Source organism: Anas acuta, chromosome 21 (genome assembly GCF_963932015.1).
Source record: "Anas acuta chromosome 21, bAnaAcu1.1, whole genome shotgun sequence".
NCBI classification, from domain to species: domain Eukaryota; kingdom Metazoa; phylum Chordata; class Aves; order Anseriformes; family Anatidae; genus Anas; species Anas acuta.
In genome coordinates, this window is record NC_088999.1 from 4514375 (window position 1) to 4533006 (window position 18632).

The 18632-nt window shown below is 47.7% G+C and overlaps 1 protein-coding gene across 3 annotated transcripts in view; it reads right to left on the reverse strand.

The window, feature by feature from the left end:
- The window catches only part of WDTC1 (WD and tetratricopeptide repeats 1), a 30839-nt gene that overhangs the window by 3718 nt on the left and 8489 nt on the right, over positions 1-18632 (reverse strand). For all 3 annotated transcript variants that reach the window (XM_068657919.1, XM_068657921.1, XM_068657920.1), the window contains 13 exons: positions 15832-15964; positions 13530-13613; positions 12625-12671; positions 11315-11426; positions 10652-10839; positions 9873-10055; positions 9490-9584; positions 8310-8425; positions 7191-7266; positions 5282-5378; positions 3916-4089; positions 636-871; positions 99-267 (listed from right to left, as the gene is read on the reverse strand). In XM_068657919.1, the coding sequence (XP_068514020.1) occupies positions 99-267; positions 636-871; positions 3916-4089; positions 5282-5378; positions 7191-7266; positions 8310-8425; positions 9490-9584; positions 9873-10055; positions 10652-10839; positions 11315-11426; positions 12625-12671; positions 13530-13613; positions 15832-15924 (1670 nt within the window). In that variant the 5' untranslated portion in view covers positions 15925-15964. The remainder of the gene's footprint in view (positions 1-98; positions 268-635; positions 872-3915; positions 4090-5281; positions 5379-7190; positions 7267-8309; positions 8426-9489; positions 9585-9872; positions 10056-10651; positions 10840-11314; positions 11427-12624; positions 12672-13529; positions 13614-15831; positions 15965-18632) is intronic.

An 18632-nucleotide genomic window follows, 5' to 3' on the forward strand; every position in this document is an offset into this window, starting at 1 on the left:
CACACGAGCCTACACGTGAGGCTTTATCCGATGGATGGGAACGTTCTGTTGGTGCTCACACTCCTGTCCCGCACCCCTATTACGCTCTGCCAACATACCTGCCAAAGAAATTGGCCTCTTTGATGTCTGTAGTAGTGTTACAGTGGCCACAATATCGGAATTTGTAGTCGTAGCTGCGCTCCCTCAGCACCATCTCATCCTCTGAGATAGAATCCTTGCGGCCTGTGGCTCGCAGCCGGATGGGGCCACCTCCTTTCTTGTCTTCAGCTGGAAGAACAACACATTTCCCTCATCACAACTCGGGGAGGAACACGTTCTACACAAACAAGGCACTCTAGAACAGCAGCAGTTTCAGAGAACAATTTCATCAGGGAGCAGGGCTTAGGGCACAAGCTCCCTTCCATATTATCTCCTGGATGCATTGCACTACCTTATATCACGCTCTCACTCAAGACCAAACCAGGACCAGACACAAGGAAAGAACGGGCTGAGGCCAGTTTTTGTGCACAGTAACAATCAATCTCCCTCAGAAGCTGGAGCTGTTTTCCTAGGAGCAGTTTAAGGAGGAGAACTCCTTGTTTGTTCATGAGATTTTCCCCTAACCTTGAAGAGCCACGCCGAGCAGCAGCACTCACCATTATCACTCTTGGAGAAGAGGGCTGCGTTGATATCTCTGTCTAGCGCGTCGCAGGCACTGCTGTGTGCTTGTTCTGGGAACTTCCCTTTAAAGTCATCCAGACACTCCAGTGCTTCTGCCACGTACTTGAGTTCAAAGAGACAGCGGGCGAGACGGAAATGGGCCTTGAGGTGGCATGGATTCAAGGATATGGCCTTCAGGCAGTCTCTCAAAGCATCATAATGGTCCCCATCCCTGGAGAAAAGGGAGGGGTGGATTAGATAGTCCGGGTAGCAACAGCACACTTTCTCCACCGCCATTTCCCAGCCCTTGTCTCTCTCCAAAGCTTGTTGTTTCCAGCACTCTCTATGCAAGCAGACACACCACAAGCTCACGTATTAATAGCATTTGCTGTGTCCCAGGGGCACCATCTGACCAAGGCCAGCTTCTCGAATGCATCTCCACATGTACACAGGCAGCCCTGTTAACGTGACCACGCGGGGAAGCCCAGCAAGTCTTGACCTGCCATTTTAAATCCGACAGAGCAGAGCTCACTGATACAACACATTTAGGGAAGTCCTTTGAAGATGGAGGATGCACAAGCCCTCTGGCCAAGCAGAGGCAAGGCCTCTCCTGCAAGGCGAGCGGGGCCTCCTCGGAGCACGGCAGCTCACGCGTGCCCCTTTGTGGACGCGCGGGGTGGCAGCATGTTTCCTTGCCCACAGCCAAAGCCACTTGGAGTCCTCAGGAAGGAGCTGAAGAACCTCCACGCTTCACAGTCCTGCTGGATACGTACCTACAGCAGCAGCCTCTTCCCACCTTTACAGGAAAATCTTGATCATTTAGATATAAGCAGTAAAGCAGATTGGTATTGTAACAGGTATTTATATCCTACGTACAGGTACCAGAGACTACACTTGATTTCCCTAAATGCCACGGCAGTGGGGGGTAAAAGTGTTTTTGTTTGTGCCCTGGAAGGAGAAGAGACATGACAAGCCTCTCACACCCATGTCTGATTCAGACTGATAGAGGCTGAGAAGTCAGCCTGGGCTAACCGGCAGGTGCTCGTAGCAGCATTGAGCCTAAACTGATCAAAGACACCACAACCTTTCCTTAAAGAGGGCCAGGTCTCCCCATGATGGCTAATAAAACTAATTAGGTTCACACCTGAAACCCACACGCACCGCCTGGAACAGTCCCAGGGAGCAGGGGGTGAATTGTCCTGTGCCTCCCACGGGGTGAGGATTCGGATCACGTGGAGCCTTTGTTAAGCAAGAGGTGCTCCTGTATCTGATCATCAACAGGAGCTCCAAATGGCTGGGTTAACACAGCGAGCAGTGCTTATTCAGTGCCACGAGCACGTTCTGCAAGCCATTCATCCCACTGCTCTCTCCCCTCTCCAGGTAGATGTTGGCCACAAACTGCAGCTCGCCGGTACAGAACGTGAAGTGCTTTGTCCATAACATCTGCAGCAGAGCAGGAGAAACATGGATCTTGAGGCCTGCATCTACCTCTGCAGCACCGTGTCCGTGTTAAACCAGCATCTCACCACCTTCACTCTAATGAGGAGGTAACACAACTTACTTGGTATGATGACAAGACATTTTCAGAGCCGGACAAGCTACAAACTGCTCTGCCACCCTCCAAAACCCTTCAACCCCAACTACCAGGGACAGACAGCCCAAGAGACTGGCGTGAAAACGTACGTGTTGAGATGTAAAACAGGCCCTGACTTCTCCTGTTGTTACAGGCTTGACTCAGCTTGTGAAAAAGTGCTCTAACTAGGAATCAGCTCAGGTACTGTCAACGCAGACAGTTAAAAGCCATCAGGAGCGATGCAGTTGGCTCTTAGGAGCAAGTTTTAGAAGGACAGCCTTTGAAGTGCTGCAGAATACGAGCAGCATCTTAAGGGAGGTGAGCAAGGGGAGGTTAGGAAGTTAGGGCTTCCTTTTTGTGGATCTCCTGGCTGCTCAGGAGGTGAAAGCAAGACCTGCAGTGTTCTGCAGGGTGCCTCATTGCTGTTCCTGCCCCAAACGTGAAGGACACCTTAGAGGCACGCTGCGGTTCAGTGTGTTCAACTGCTTCACCCTCCTCCTCAGCGACATCCCAGCCTTCCTCTGTCATTTACCAACAGCTGTTCCTAGCAGAAAAACACATCTCTGCACCTGAGAAGGTATGAGCTCAGCACCATTTACATTCTAATCACTGCACACCACAGAAAGCCATCGCATATATTTTCACATCTTCCTGCTACTGAAAGCTGCAGCGAGCACTAGCTGACACGCAGAAAGGTTCAGATCTGCCAACATCCTCCGGGAAAAATGATGCCTATAAGAAAAATGTCATTCACTGAGATCAGCACTCAGCTTCCGTCTTCCATTCCTTAATCCCAACCTATTGTTCTTCTCCCTCTGAACGCCGAGGTCTTTTTGAGGCAGCTCCCAAATCTCTGCTATTGCAAAACAGCCAGTAGGCCAGTTACCAACAGTCACAACAACTGCTGGCTGCTCTTTATCTTGGCAAGATGATGGGAGAATTCATTCTGGGGATTTCAGCAGGGAGAGAAGGAGGATATCCTCACAAAGCAAATGTAGATGAAGGGCCGCAGCTATTTTAAATATGTTAATAGCAAGCCATGCTACTGAGTCTTACTCTGCTCAAGGGGACAGATACCAAAATAACCCAGCTGTGTCTTGCAGATGCAGCCCTGGCTGTTGGTCAGAGAGGACACTACCTACTGCAGAGGCTAAGAGTATATTTTGCAACAAAGAAGACAGAACCTCCCCCAGACTCTGAGGCACCAGTTGCCACCTCACCAAATCCCTCAGAGAGCTGAGCTTCCAGTTGAGGGGAATGTGGGCTAGCTGGGCTAACACAGGACCAGGCCACATTTGACTATCTCCAATACCAGCCTCTTGGATCAGGCAGCAACCAGAGCAGCTCCAGGCAGGCCCACAACAATCTTACATCAGGACACGTGAAATTACACAGCACGGGAACCCATCACCTCATCTGCTGACAGCAAATGTAGAGACATCATCTAACGCAGATCAGAATTATCCAGAGACACACAAACACCTTTGGAGGTGCTCATAACGTCGTTACTCACAAGTGGATTTCTGGTTTCCTTTTAAACAGGAAAGGAACAGAACATGACTCAGCATACCAGTGGGCAAACCCACAAAGCTGCTACCAGGTGTGCTTGCCTGCACAACGGCTGTGGCCATGAGTTCTCCAACACACGCTGCTGTGCACCCCTTGTTCTGTGCCAGGGGTGCCCCAGAGCTCTGCTTACTTACCACTTGCGCTTCATGTAGGCAGCAGCTCTGTTTCCATACAGCATGGCATTGTTGGGGGCTTTCTGTACTGCTTTGCTGTACAGCTGGATGGCTTGAGTCCACAGCTGGCAAGCAAAAGCCTCGTTGGCTTGCTGCTTGATTCTCTCCAGATACGGAGGCAACTCTACCTGGGGACTGCAGGGAAAGAAGGAAAGAAGCACAGCTAAATGTCTCACTTGCTAACACTCCCATTGTTAAAGTTAACTGTTAACCCAGTTAAATACCTGCAGTGTTTTGTTCTAACTTAACAGGTCCCAGCAAGTATTAGCTAATACCAGAAGTTTCAAAGGTCCTGAACCCGAGTAACCTGAATTTAGGAAGAGGGAGTTTCTTTTTGACCATCATTTGATTGTTTCCATCTTTTCTTTATATATAGATGCACTCAAAATTCAACAGTGTTTTTTTTAAAGTCTCGTTCCTCAGACTTCACCAATGTATCTGTGCTTTGACTGCATAAAAAAAAAATCCAGACTTCCTTTAGCAACATCTAATGGGTTGCAAATTCAGAAGGAAACCAAGTGTCTAAGTTCACAGGGCTGCACACAAGGCCCATGCTCAGCAAACCAAAATGAGCATCTCCGGTGCTGTGGTGGAGGGGCCATCTAGAGGAAACGAGCTGAAAGCATTCAGCAGTGGCTGGAGGAACCTAGACTACCCTTATATGGTATTAAGCAACTGTGTCTTGACTTTTAACCACATCTCATCAGCTGGAGGAAAACCAGTCTGCAAGATGTGCTAGAAGTCTGCTTCTGCTTCACCCCAACTGCTCTTTGTTCGTAAGGAAAAAAGGCAGCAGGGACAGTAAAAGAGGGCTCTCCATCAACCCCCAGCTCATATGCAAGGGTAATGACAGCAGTGTCATCGTTGTAAAGCAATTTTGGCAGCTTCAGTTCAGCTTGCAGCAGGCAGGTGCCTAAAAAACGGCCAAGGGAAGAAAGGCTCTTTCAACCCGACAGCCACTCCCATCTGTCAGATCACAGCCCCGGCAAGGTCAGGAAGTAAAAACCATGCAGGACAACTAAGAACACTTCGCTTCCAGGACTGAAAAGTCATTTCTTAGTTTTGTCTGCAGTAAATCATTGTAAGAGGGGAAAAATCCTAATGGAATATGCTTCTCCTAAGATGCTGTTGCCTGATTTGACTCAGGCTCATAGCCCCCCCACCAGAAACAAATACAGCCCCTAGGACAGAGACCACTCAACAATCAAATCAACATGCCAAGTGGGTTTGTACTTCACGCCTTGTTTAGCAGCACCTAACCCTGAGGAGAGGAAGAGGGCCTGAACAAAGCCATCGGCCCCTCACTGAGGCAGATCTATCACCTTACCTCACGTGTGCTCTTCCTTCTGACAAGCGGAAGCCATTGCTGTGCAGATGGATGCCGTTGGACACTCCATTGGTAGAGGTTTTTCCATTCTGCACTTCTGAAGGTTAGAAAAAAATATACAATCATGCAATGGCTCAATGTAGATTACACAAACTAATCCCTGAAATATCAGGGTTACGTTTTACAGCATAACAAAGCCAATGTCACAGCCCCATTCAGAGCACAGTGAGAAAGAATTCCACAATGCCACACGCTCCCATCTTCCAGCCATCTAGACTTGATTTGCCTTCAGAGAATCCTTTAGGTTAGAAAGACCTTCAAAATCATCAGGCCCAACTGTCCACCTGACCTGACATCGACCTGACATCACGTCCCATCACTAAACCACATCCCTTAGTGCCATGTCCCCAGGTCTCTTAAATAAATGCCTCCAGGGATAGGGAAGACAACACTTCCCTGGCAGCCCGCTCCAATGCTTTACCAATCTCTCCATGAAGAAATTCTTCCTAATATCCAATCTAAACCTTAAACATAGCAACTTCTTTCTAAATGCCTTTGTATTTTTCAGATGCACTGAGAAAAAAAAAAACACAGGCCCAAGTTGTTTAACATTTTATAGAACAAGGAAGATGAGTGGAACCACTGGAGATATCTAGTACGGGAATTCCAGATGCTTTTTTCCTTTTTCTTTTTCTTTTCTTACCCTATTGCTCAAGGAGCAGTTACAAGCTGAAGCAATCCTCTGAAGGTCGTGCAGCCAGATCACTTGCCATTCTTATAGAAAAATATTCAAATTCAAATTTTATAAACTGCATTTATGTCGTAGCTGGGAATACTCCCGCAGCCATTTCAGAGGCTGGGAAACTGGGGACTCTTTCCAAGCACTCTACTGAACAGCTCGGAGCTTTCAGTGCGCAGAGACATGCATGCACACGAAGTTCAGCCTTTGTACAGATGCTGCTTTTTTCACAGCCCTCGCCTGAACTTTCTGTACCCAGAAGGGCGGAGCGTTTGCTGAAACTGCACCACGGTGAACCTGTTCAAACCCTGCTCTGCCATTTAAAGCATGACCTCACCAGATACCACAGCACGGATCACCCACACGCAGCCAAGGCAGAAGAGAACGGCAGGCAGGGCATCTACTCGCTACCAGGATGTGAGTGTTAGATTAAGGCCCAAGGCACGCTGAGTACACAGGTTGAACTCTGCCAGAGTGCTCCGAGCACAGGGCTGAGCAGGGAACACTCCCTGATAAGAAAGAGCCAGCCTCTGCCCGGGGACAGCGTGCTGGACGTTCACTGCACGCTGCCTGCAATATCTGCGTACGAACAGGCCCTGTAAGAGACAGGGCCAGGAATAAAAAGGCTCTTGGATTCACTTACTTGTCGAGTAAATGAGTTTTTGAATCAACTATCTCATCACCAGGAAGGAGATTAGTGCCAGGCCAGACTCTCAGACCGGGGAAGAGATTGTTCTGTCTCCTTCTAATGGGCGTTTGAAGGGGTAACGGCTGCACAGCTTGTAAGTTTATAAACGTAAAAGCAGCACACCATTGCCATGTTTGTCCACATACAAAGTACTTCCTCCTTAGCTAAAGGCAGGGTGGTAGGACCTCAATCACTCTACAAAGTCTACTTTATCTTGAGAAGAATGCTTAAAGCTATACCTAAGTTGACACATGCACACACCCCTCGACAGCTCACTTCTTCCCTCAAGACACATTTTGTCGCTATGCGTAAGGGTTTTAGAGCTCAGGGTATGAACTGCACTGCAGAAATTGCCCGGCAACAGCCATGTCATAATTCCTTTCCCTCATTCCTGCCCAGATGGGGCTGCACCCTGGAAAGAGTTGCACTGTACATGGTTTCCCTCTGCCTTGCACTCACTTCCATGACAGCATCACACTTACCCCCTGACGTGTGGCATTTCTTTGGGAGGAGGAAAGTGTATGGCCGCTGCTTGTAAGTTAGATCAAACAAATAGACCTGAGAGATGAAGAAAGAAAGACAAAAAAAAAAATCATCAGTGATACATAGAGGCTTAAGGGACAGAAATAAAACAAGGCTAGATGTTTCCATGCTTGTTTTACTATTTCCAGTTTTTAACCTTGTTTATAGACATGTTCGCACTGAATAACAGCAGTACCAGTGTCTTGTTGCGTGCCAGCACTGGATTCAGAAAAGAACAGCACTGAGAAACAGGAGCCTCGTTTTACTCAAGAGGTACAAACCAACCTGTTCAAAAAGCTCCAACTCCAAGAAGATATTTTAGCCATTTAATTAATACAGTGATCATAAACAAATCGAAAGCTTAGTGGTAGAAAAGCAGTACACTAAACCAAGGTGTCTCTAAGCTGAACCCAAGATTTCAAGAGAAACTTCAAACACAGCCCTGTGAAACCCTAATTTAAACTTGTACCAGTATAGGAATTGACAGCCCTTATCCATTCGTGTAATTCAGTACCTCCTCTTAAAGAGAAGTCCAAGCATGAGAAAGATCTCTAGAGGACAACCAAAGTAACCTGCTCACAAGGGAAGTTCCTACTTAATCCACGCTGATTAATACTGTCAGGAGGATTTTCTCATTTCACTGATAAGCTTTACAAAAGAGCCACAAATATCACCCAGTGCTTAAAATTAAAGCAATCAATACCCCAGGTGAAGTCCTTTGCTTCTCTAAGTTCCTTATGTACTAGATTGTATTACAGAAGCAGTTTGATGTTTCAGGAATGAGTTAAGAAATTTTTTTTCTGCATCAGGAAAGGTCAGTACCAGAACTTTTCTTTCTCTTTCAAGAGAAGGAAAAGTGAATTGCAAAACCAGATCAAAATACCACAAATTTAATCACTGGTAGCATAACAAATAAATCCCTAGTACCAGGCATTCAGTCCAAATGCATCAGAGAACGGTTTAAAAGCCAACGATGTTACCCCACAGAGGAGTCACTACATCCGTTTTGAAGACAACCTATGGTGGCCCGACAAACACAGCCAAAATGTTAAACTTTCTACCAAACTTTGTCTTCTTACCTGCTCCCCTCCCATGTTGACCAAGAGCTCAGTGCCATCAGGACTGAAGGTGACATACGTGGCCACCAGAACTCTCAGCCGGTTGTTGTAGTCTGGAAGCTTCACTGGAAGGTGTCCTGTGGGGGGAAGAGGTCCATAAATATTAGGAACTGTTGTCTTTGTCCTACATCAGCTCCTCCCTTTTACAAGAGGTTGGTAGGACAGCGAGGGTATGAAGCACATGCACCAAAGCAATTTTCCATTTCCTACTGCTGTCTGTTGAATCCTTCCACCAGCTACCAAAACACTTAGATGTATGGAGCTGCCTTTTCACAAGTTCTAGATGCTATTTTTGCAAGGCCATTTCCATATGCAGACAAGACCAGATTACGACTATCTTGCTAACAACTGCAGGCTGCAGAACCCAGCAAATCACAGTTTTATGGATTCACTAAGGATTTAGCCTCCGTGATTTGTGGCCAACTGCAAACAAATAGCTCCTTTCTCAACTCTCTAATCACGTTTCCTTAATAAAGCTCTTAGCACAATCAAACCATGGCTCCTAAATATTCAGCTCACACAAGGGTTCTTTTGCTTCAGACAGCAGATGTGTTGCATGACCAATTCAGGGGACCTAAGAAATCCTCCAATGGGACTCATCAGAAGCAAGACTGTCAAAACTGGTCTGTTGAACATGCTGGTTTAGGATACTTTAAAAAAAAAAAAAAAAAACATTTTGGGAAAAAAACAGTAAATGAGCACTGGAGTAGAATGACGTCTAGATTGCCCAGACACTGCATTGCTGACTCTTCATGTGCAGGATGAAGACAAGCCATTTCCCTTCTGTGCCAAGAAGATTTTTAAACAGCATCCTTGCTGGGACCTGTTCCAGAAGAATGTCTAGAGCCCTCAGGTTACCCAGTCCTTGACTTTCCAACGAAGCTGACAGAAAGACATTTACGCTAGACAAGGAGTAAGGCCAGCTCACCAACACACACTGCTGCCAAGTCAGGGAAGGTGGGCAGGTGGCGTAAGCAAGAATTCACAGCACAGAAGAGAAATAATCTACAATTTCATGGAACATCCGTGTATTACACAAACACTTTTCCAAGCAGTGGTTTCTTGTGTGAGGGGTTGAACTCAGTTTCTTCAGGCATTAATTTAAAGCCCCATTGGTGACCCCCAGGACACGTCCCAGTACCTGCCACGTAGTACTGTGCTGCACCATCCGGGAGAGGTTTCTGCCGGTCACAGAACGTGTGGACTCCAGCCGAAGGACTCTGCTTCATGCTTTTTCTAGCCAGAAAGAAAAGCAGTTATAATCACAGCATTCAACTGCTGGAAGTCTGCTCTATGTGCACTTCTTGTTCATACACAAGGGCAAGCCCTCATGCCCATGCAGCTGTGCAGTCACAGACCTGCCTCCCATCACCCCAGTGTACTTACTTAGATAAAAAGGCTCTGTGGGTGCTAGAAAAGACTGGGTAAAACTGCACAGTGAGGCAGGCGAGTCCCAGATCATCACAACTCCCCCTTCCCCACTCACACGTGCCAAGAAGGCCCAGAAAAGCCAGCTGCTGTTACCTGTGGTTGTGGATCATGCGTATGTCGTAGAGCCGCACAAAGGGCCCACTCGCCCCCACTGCCAAGTAGTTGTTATCCTGGGGGTTGACTGTGAGGCATTTGGCCTCCACCAGCTGCCCGCAGTACTCCGTCAGGTCTATCAGGACTTCTGAACGCTTGCTGTTCTCCCGCAGATCATACTGTCTGCAAAGGGAAGGGAGAGTCACCACATCCACCCTGCTCTGCAGCAACCCGTGTTTAATTATCTGGCTTGTATTCGAAGAGCTGACACTACCACTAACAGGCGTGTGTGCCACAGGTGACTGGGAGCAAACCAGTTCAGTAAACACTAGGCCCCAACATCAGGATAATCACTAACACCAGCTCCATAACATGCACAGATCTAGTCAAGCTCCAAATTAGACTCCGGGCCATGACCTAACAAACAGTACACAGTATGAACAGACTCTTGCAGTTGCATCTACTCATTAAGTCCCAACGACTCTGAAGGGAACCTTTGCTCAGTGTTGTTCCTGCCTTCCTACCCTGCATTTGATACAGCTTTTCCCTTCTTGTCCTCCCTTTCCAGCGGAGGAAAGCAGAGGAGCTGGGTGAGTACTTATCAGAAGAATCTGCATTTCAGGAAGAATCTGCATTTCAAGATGAATCCTTTCAGCTTCAGGAAAGGGAGAGATTAGCTTGAGCTCTTTAGTACAGAGAGTCTCTCTCTAGATTTATGCTTAGCACATATCACAATGGATCCTAATCCAATTCATTTTGGGGCAGAATGCGTTCTGTACCTGATTAGCCCATCTTCTGCAGCACTCCAGAAGGTATTAGGCCACATGGGAGCTGTGGCAATCCGCTTAACCCTGTTTGTGTGGTCTCCGAACGTGTGGATGGTTTCCTTGACAGTCAAGTCGTGGACGTGCACCTTGGAATCGGCAGCTCCCGTGATGAGGATCCGATCCCCCGAATGCGGCAAGAACTGTGGAGGACAGATTTGAGATTCAGACCTGAGAGGTGCTGAGGCTCTTCACAAACACAGCGCTGAGCTTCCTTGGCAGGTCGCAGAGCAGCTTGCTTTGGGAACGCAGGATGCCCCATGTTACCCCCTATATTCCACATGCACACTCAAGAGTCAGTAATGACAGTAGCACACAAAATGCTCTCACAGTAACACACAAAATGCTCTGTTCATCTCGTATCTTTAACTCCTGATTTGCTACAACCATTTCCTTCAGTTCTACAGAGGTAAGGAGCTGAGCCCAGGAGCTGCATAAACTAAGAAGCACAGGTATTAGATGTAATGCAACTTTTCCTAATGCTACAAATACTAAATGATTGGGGTTGAGGGAATGGATTGCTTGCACGAAAACATTTCCCAGCAACATTTCAAGAGCTACTCTCTGGCTGCTTTGGCTGCTGATTTTGTTAGTCATTTAGTCCTTCCACTCAAATACCTTGACAGAAAAGATGTTTGCAGTATGTCCTGTGTGCATAGAAAGGAGTTTCTTGTGGTGCAGAGGATCCCAGACAATGGTATGCTGGTCATCAGAGCCAGAGGCCAACAAGCTAAAAGAAACAGAAGAGAAGTATGCATCATGGACTCTTCTGTTCCAAGCTGTGACCGATTTCTGAGAGTGGTTTGACCACAGATAGCCATTAACCTTATTCAGCTCTAAGAAGCCCCCTTCCTTCCTCCTTTCTCAGCTCTGTTTTCTTGATGCTTTCCATTCAGCCAGTCCAAGGAAGTAAAGCAGCCAAATATCAACTCCACAGAAAATAAAGCAAGTTTTTTTTTTGTTGCTTTAGCATCTTGACCCAGCTCACCACAGACTCAGATGGCACAGCAAAAACAATGGGAGTGTTGGTCAATCACGAAATGCAGGGCCTCCACTTCCCTCATTAGCCTGGCTGCATTAACTGCTCCCACATCACAGGCGAGCTCAAGCCAAGCCATTCATTCCTGGACTTGAGATGTGCCCAGGCAGTCCCAAGGCAGGACTCATTACATGATTCACAGACTGCTTTTTAAGTGCAGGGTGTGGCAGCATTGCAAGGTGCCCGTACATCTATCTTCTGTTAAAGCAAAAGAATCTGACATCTGCAACCATCAGCTGTTTTAAATTATTTCCTTGGAGCCAGATCTCTCTCAAGTATGTGAAATTTTCACTGGTAAATAATTCTGAAGACTATCAGACAGCAGGCTTTGGATTTTACAAGAGGCATGTCAAGAAATAGAGGCTTTTTCTTCCATCCAGTTATTTTTCTTGGAGATACTCTTTATTCTACTTGGTTAACCGAAATGTTCTCATGATGAGTTTCTCTCTAAAATTGCAGAGGGGGGTGAGTGCTGCTGTGCCTCCCTCCCTAATGTGCACGTCCCCAGCGTCAGCATTTAGCATCACAGCGAAGGGGGGTAGGGAAATGTCACTTCCTACCAGCTGGGCAAATCCTGAAGATCCATTATAATCCATAATGCCACTTAAGAGAAGAGAGCAGCCTTCAGCCTCCACTTCTTAGTCTGACCATCTCCCTTCTGAGCTCACTAAAGGGGCATTTCTAATAATATCCAGATATATCCAACAAAATAAAGCTTTTTCGAAGCGCGAGCTCTCCAAGTTCACAACTTTGAGCTTGAGCCCTCATCCATTTTATTAGGAATTTATTTATGGGAAGTAGCTCCTTACGATAAGGTGACCTACATGCTACTCTTGGGAGAACCTGGGTTATCACTCTGCTGATCCCCCGAATCAAGTCGCATACTTACTCTCCTTTTTCGTTCCATTCTAGGCAGTTGACACACCCAGAATGACCCTGAGCAAAAAAAAAAAGGGGAAGAGAGTATTACACAAACTTCAGGCTTATCAAACAGAGCTGTTCTAAGACAAGGACGCAGCGAGCTCCCCACACATAACAACTTGTTCTAAAACAAGCAGCTTTTTATTCTGCAAAAGAACACCCACATGGCAGATAAACACCTCCAGAAAAGACAGACATGCTATAAGCAGCTGGGGTAGAAAAGACAAAGTGAAACAAATAATAAAAAAAAAACATGTAGTGTTGAATAAAATGGCAGTTCAGCCTCAGAGGCTACTGATGAAATCCTGCTGTACACACGGAAAGGTGACTTTGCTTCAAAAGCCCTTGGCTAGGCTGACAAATTACATGTGCAGGTTCTCTGGGATTGCAGGGAAAATGCAGTTCTGATAACTCTTTCGGAAGCACCTTGCTGCTCGGTGTCTGTATCATACATCCTCCACCAAATTAGCTAACAACTGCAACGGGGAAGACTAGGAGAGCACTGAGCAGCAGCTGAGAGGTGGCTGGAAAGGGAGACAGAAGAATCCTTTCCTCCCCCAAATCAAGACAATCTGAATGTGTTTTTTTTAGGTTGTGTCAGACTGCAATACAACAGCCCATTCTTTAGACAACACGTTACACTTCGGCTTTACAGGTGAATATCTGGAAGAGTTGACAGCTGCCTTCTTCAGACAGCTCTGTTAGGGGCAGTTGCTGCACACCCAAAGGCTCCAGCAGACAGTTTAGGGGGCTTAATAACCAGCACCTCTTTCCCATATAAAAGAGAACTCCATACACTCCATCCCGCTGTACTTTCCACATCCAGCTGTACAACCAGTGGCTGTGTTTGCTGTTTGAGCACTGCCCACTCACCTGCAGTTCTGCTTCCAGGCCCAGGCGTCGAATGAACGGGTCGGTGACATGATAGTGTCGCTCAAAGCCCAAGGCGCCCCTCTCCTGCATGAAGCAAAGAAATGTCACACTGACTACAGCAAACAAAACGCTCCTTGTTCCCTTTAAGAGAAGATTCATGAGCAAAAAAATCAAGCAGGGACCTTGCCAGACATTGGGGTGTCCATAGCATCAGGGACATGTCCTGGAGAAGAAAGACATCATTCACAGCATCTCCAGCTGCTTACACAGTTTGCAGTCCTTGTCCTGGACTGCTCTGAAATATTTCTACCTAATTGATGGGCTCCAGCTGGGCAGCTAAGGCAAGGTTTGAAGAAGCCAACACCAAGACCAAGTTGACTGCTTTGTGCCAGAAACAGAAGATATAAAAGAGCTCGAGTACGCCCGCCTCAAACCCTTGGCAAGGATCTCAGAAACAACTGACTCCTCAGACTGCAGAATCTCTCCTGAAGCACCAAAGATGACTTTGAAACTTGAGTCAGGCACTTGTAATCTCAGCATTCCCAGGTCATCCTCACCATTCCCCGCATCTACCATCACCGCTGGGAAATGTAATGGGGAACACAACTGGACAGCATCCCCTAGAGATGGCTTATTTCATCAGAAACGGAGCAGGAGCGCGTGGCTGCAGCACCACAGCACAGCCTGTTCTACAGGGAAGGGAACAGCTGCCACAGAACTGCGTCAGTACAAATGAAGGTGAAGAAAAGCAGGACAGTTGTTTCCCCTGTGATCTCACAGAGTTCACAGATGCATCAGCAGATGGCTTCGATGAAAGAAGGCCAACTGCAGAGGCAGGCATGAAGGAAAGGGAAGGCAAGTCGTATTTTGAATGGAACATCAAACGTCCGAGGAGATCCCTTCCCAGCACCTGACCCAGCCCCAGCCCTGTCCCGTGATGTACCACGGTCAGGTGAAGACAGCTTAAGCCTCAGTCATCGCTATTTACAGAGAACACTGATGTCAAAAGCTGTCACAGTGCTAGGAACGCACCAGGAGTCACAGAACAGCCCCAAAATACAAGCACAGCGTGTGGCCACTGCAGACCAATAGTGAACTGTGAACTCCATGTGCTAGCAGATATTTGAGAACAAAATGGAGCCAGGTATAGGGAGATTGGAGGAGGAAAAGAAAAAACAAAACAAAAACAAAACAAACAAACAAAAAAAAAAACAGGCTATTATAGAAACTGCCATTACAAACTTCAAACCTCTTGACTTATCTCCATGGATCATGTTCCCAGAACACTCCCAGGTCCAGCACAAGGTGCTGCAGTTATAATTTCTTGCTCCTGCAGCCTCAGGAGCTTTGTGAGGTCAGTGCAGCAGGATATTGCTTCTCCTGCAAGGAACTGTCAGACTTAGCAACCTTCCCAAGGTCACGGATGAAAGCCTAACAGAACAGACAGCGCAAAAAAGTCCCAGGCTAGCGCTCCAACCACAGCCCCATCCCTTCCTTGTTAGGGCAGCAAAATAAATCTTTGCACATGGATTAAATTACAAGCTTACACAAGGTTCGGTACCAAACTGCACGGTGAACTGTGGCATCCCAGCTCCTAGTTCCTTATTCGGGCCCCTAACAGGCCACTTCTGTGAGTTCTGATTACCAACAAAGCTGCAAATGATTTAAGGCCTCCCAGTCCAAGCAGTAATTGTCTATTGTGTCTGGTGGTGCTAGTCCTTTCACGTTAAGAGATATTTCACTAAGGCAGCCATCAGATGACTGATCTGACCACAGAAGTTTCTCCCTACACAAAGGAAGCAAACACATCACTCTTTAAAGAAAAAAGAGACGGCAAAAAAAAGACAGAGACACAGAGAGAGATCATTAGCCTCACTACAGTCAGAGAATACCTTTGATGGCAAGATCACACAAAAAGAACACAAAGAAGTCAGCAAAAAAAACTCATGGGGGAAGCTAGCTAAGGGTCCTTTATGTTGCCCAAACACAAGCAGTCAGATTTCTCTCTTCAGCCGTGTACTGTAAAGGAACAGACCTGCCAACATGGAACCAGGCTGGTGTGTTCCTGCTAGGGAGAAGGATTGTGTTGTTATGCCATCCTTTGCCCCAGCTCCTCATTAAGGACAATGCTGGGTCCTGTGCGTTTGTTCTCTTCAGCTCCTTATGCAGCTGATCAACACGCAGGTGGCACGGATCTCTTCAGAAGCACAGGCAACACCACGAGTATTTCCCAGCCCCGCGTGAATGCTGCTTCTCCAGCAGCTCCCTGCTCAACACGAGCGGACGTTTGGCTGACACGTACCTTGATCTGCCTGTGGATGATGTCTCTGGTAATGTTTGCTTTTGCCATCTTCTTGCAAGAAGCTATCGGAAGAGCCGCTGTGCATCCAAGCATGCCAACAGAGCCAAGATCCACACCAAGGGCATTTAATTACCTGCGGAACACGAGAGAGAGCAAACAGAGACAGGCAAACACGTTAGGACGTTCATAAAACGGGGAAGGACGACCCACCCCAAATAGCAGTGGCCAGGAACTGAAGGATTCTCTACAAAGGCTCCTTGCAGAAACTCAAGGATGGGCAGGAGCAACCCAGGACTGAAGGACACCCAACCTAGGAGGTCACCCCCAGTTTGCAGACAAGTTGAAGACGAGAGGAACTCCAGGACAACATCAGCCTCAAAAAGCCATGCAAAGAGACCCTGCAAGTCCAGGGTCAGGACGCACCTTGTTCCAGTTTCCACCTTTGTATGTGCAGCCTATTTACGTCCAATTTTGCTTTTCCCATTTCCCAAAACCAACAAGAATTATTACACCGTGAACCTATAAGGCAGTGATATTTTCGGCCACCTCTCCTCTCTTATTTACTATATTTGATTATTTTTTTTTTAATTAAAAAGTAAATTTACTGTATTTGGTCATAGCAACTATTATTATAATAAATAATCAATTATGTGTTCCTTAGAAACCACAACAGCCAACCCTCAGGTGAGGCTGTCATCAGAACACCCCGTTACATTAGCAATAAAAAGGGGTGCCCTTTTCTAGTTGTGTTTTAGAAGAAATCAGAGATTTCCGCATATTTATGGAGCTCCACATTGCATTCACTCCCCTAACTAACTGAAACCCCGTAAGATCAGCTACACTGCAATAAAATCTCCCAGCTGCAGGGTTATTGTCACAACCCTGCTCCAGTCCGGCTACCTAGCAGAACACCAGCTCGTCTCTGCGAAATGATGTCATTCACCTCATTTCCATACCACAAGCCTTGTGCCGTCCCATTTTGGTATTTCTATAGTTCTCTGAAAAAAAAAACAACTCGTATTTTAAACACCATTTTGTCCTACATAAGCCGAGAGTTTTAAATTCCCTTTAACGAGCGGTCGCGAGCAGAACAAGCCGAAATATTCCAACGAGTCCTCCTGAAGGAGGAAATGCTGATTCACCCAAACGAGGACGTTTCACAGAAACGCAGCACCCAACAGCTCCGCTGAGTTCAGCCTGACAAACACTGCCCCTGCTGGTCCAGCCACCAGTTTGGGTCAAACGAGGGCTTTTTGGTCAATGCCACAGCTGACCCTACAAGTCTCAAGGCTCCTGCACCTCGGCGTGCCCGACTCCAGCTCCACCTGGCTTTGGGCAAAGCATCAGCGTGTGGGCATTTCCCCGTGGTGCCGGTACCAGGAGTCCACCTCTCTTCCCAGCTTGCAGGCTTGCCTCCAAGCGGAGGCTCTGAGCTCCTTCCTAGCTCAGCGACCCTGTAGTGAACGCAGAAAGGATGTTAAACCTACAGGTGGCAAGGAATGCCATGCAAACTGCAGATCAGTCGTGTAGCGGGCTCCTAGGCAGGATTTAGGGCAGCTGTAGGAGCTCTCAATACAACACAGAAAGGCAGAGCTGTTTGAGGAGCTCCCTACTGCAGCGAGCAGCCCTTATGGCTGTGCTCAAGCCCTGTTTTGTCCGTGCTGAGGCCAAAACGGATGAAATTCCCTCAGCTTTGGGCGCAAGGCAGCAGGAGGGGAGGACCCAGCGCCGTGTGGCCACTTGCAGCCAGCACATGGGACCGACTCCTCCCCGGTGTGAGCACTGGCAGCCACCTCACCCACACCACGTGTAATTTCCCCAGCAGACACGTCCCAGTAAGACCACAGCTTCCACACACCCCCAGCTCACTGCAGTGGAAGAAGCTCGACCCGTTCCCCATCCGCTGGGGCAATTGGCTGAGCTCGTGCTGCACCCCATCGCCTGCTCAGCTGAAGGACACTGGATCAGGGCTCCTCGAGAATCCGCTGGCCTGAAACTGTCCTCGATCACCAGATCTGGGGTGTGTGTGCTTCTCCAGCGTGCCATCACGTTGGCACTTCAGCCAAGTTTCTTCTGCTGCAGAAGCAGCACCAGGAAAGCCAGCACGCACGCCCAAGAAGGGATTTTCGTGTTTTAAGCTTCCTAAACTTTATTACCCTCCTGTTAAGTACGAGTCGCCTCCCTCCCAGGCTTAATGGCAAGAGGCAGGGCTGTGAACGCATCTCCTCATCAATATTTCACGCCAGTTCCTGTCGTGGGATGATGAGGCTATCACATTTTGCTACCTATCCTCTGCCTTTCCATGCGAGCTTAGAGCTGGCATCGTTCTGCCTGCTGATGGAGACCAGATCTGCAAGGGGACAGCAGCAAAGGGCTCTCCCCTCCTTCCCTCCCTCCTGTAGCCAAAAACGAAGCCGCAGCTGAGCACATCCCCATATTTCCACAAACCCACTGGGACACATGAGTGTTTCTTCCACCTGTAGCTACAGCAGGGCAGAGACCTTCATCCCCCCCAGGCAGGATCCGAATCTCGCATCTCCCTACTCCAGACCAGCTTGGTTTTCTCTGGATCTCAGGAGGTCTCTCAGGGCTAAAACCAAACCAGAGCACAGCAGGCAGTCCCCTCCCAGCTGACAAACGCCCAGTGCTCTTCTCAAGACCCCTGGAAGTGTTTCTGTCCCATCTCTTACCTCTAGTCGTGGCTAATTTCTGAACAGCTCCTTTTTATTCAACCCCGACCTGCCACGACAGCTCAGCCAGTGCCCTGAAGCACACGCCTGGAGGAACGAATGTTGTTGGAA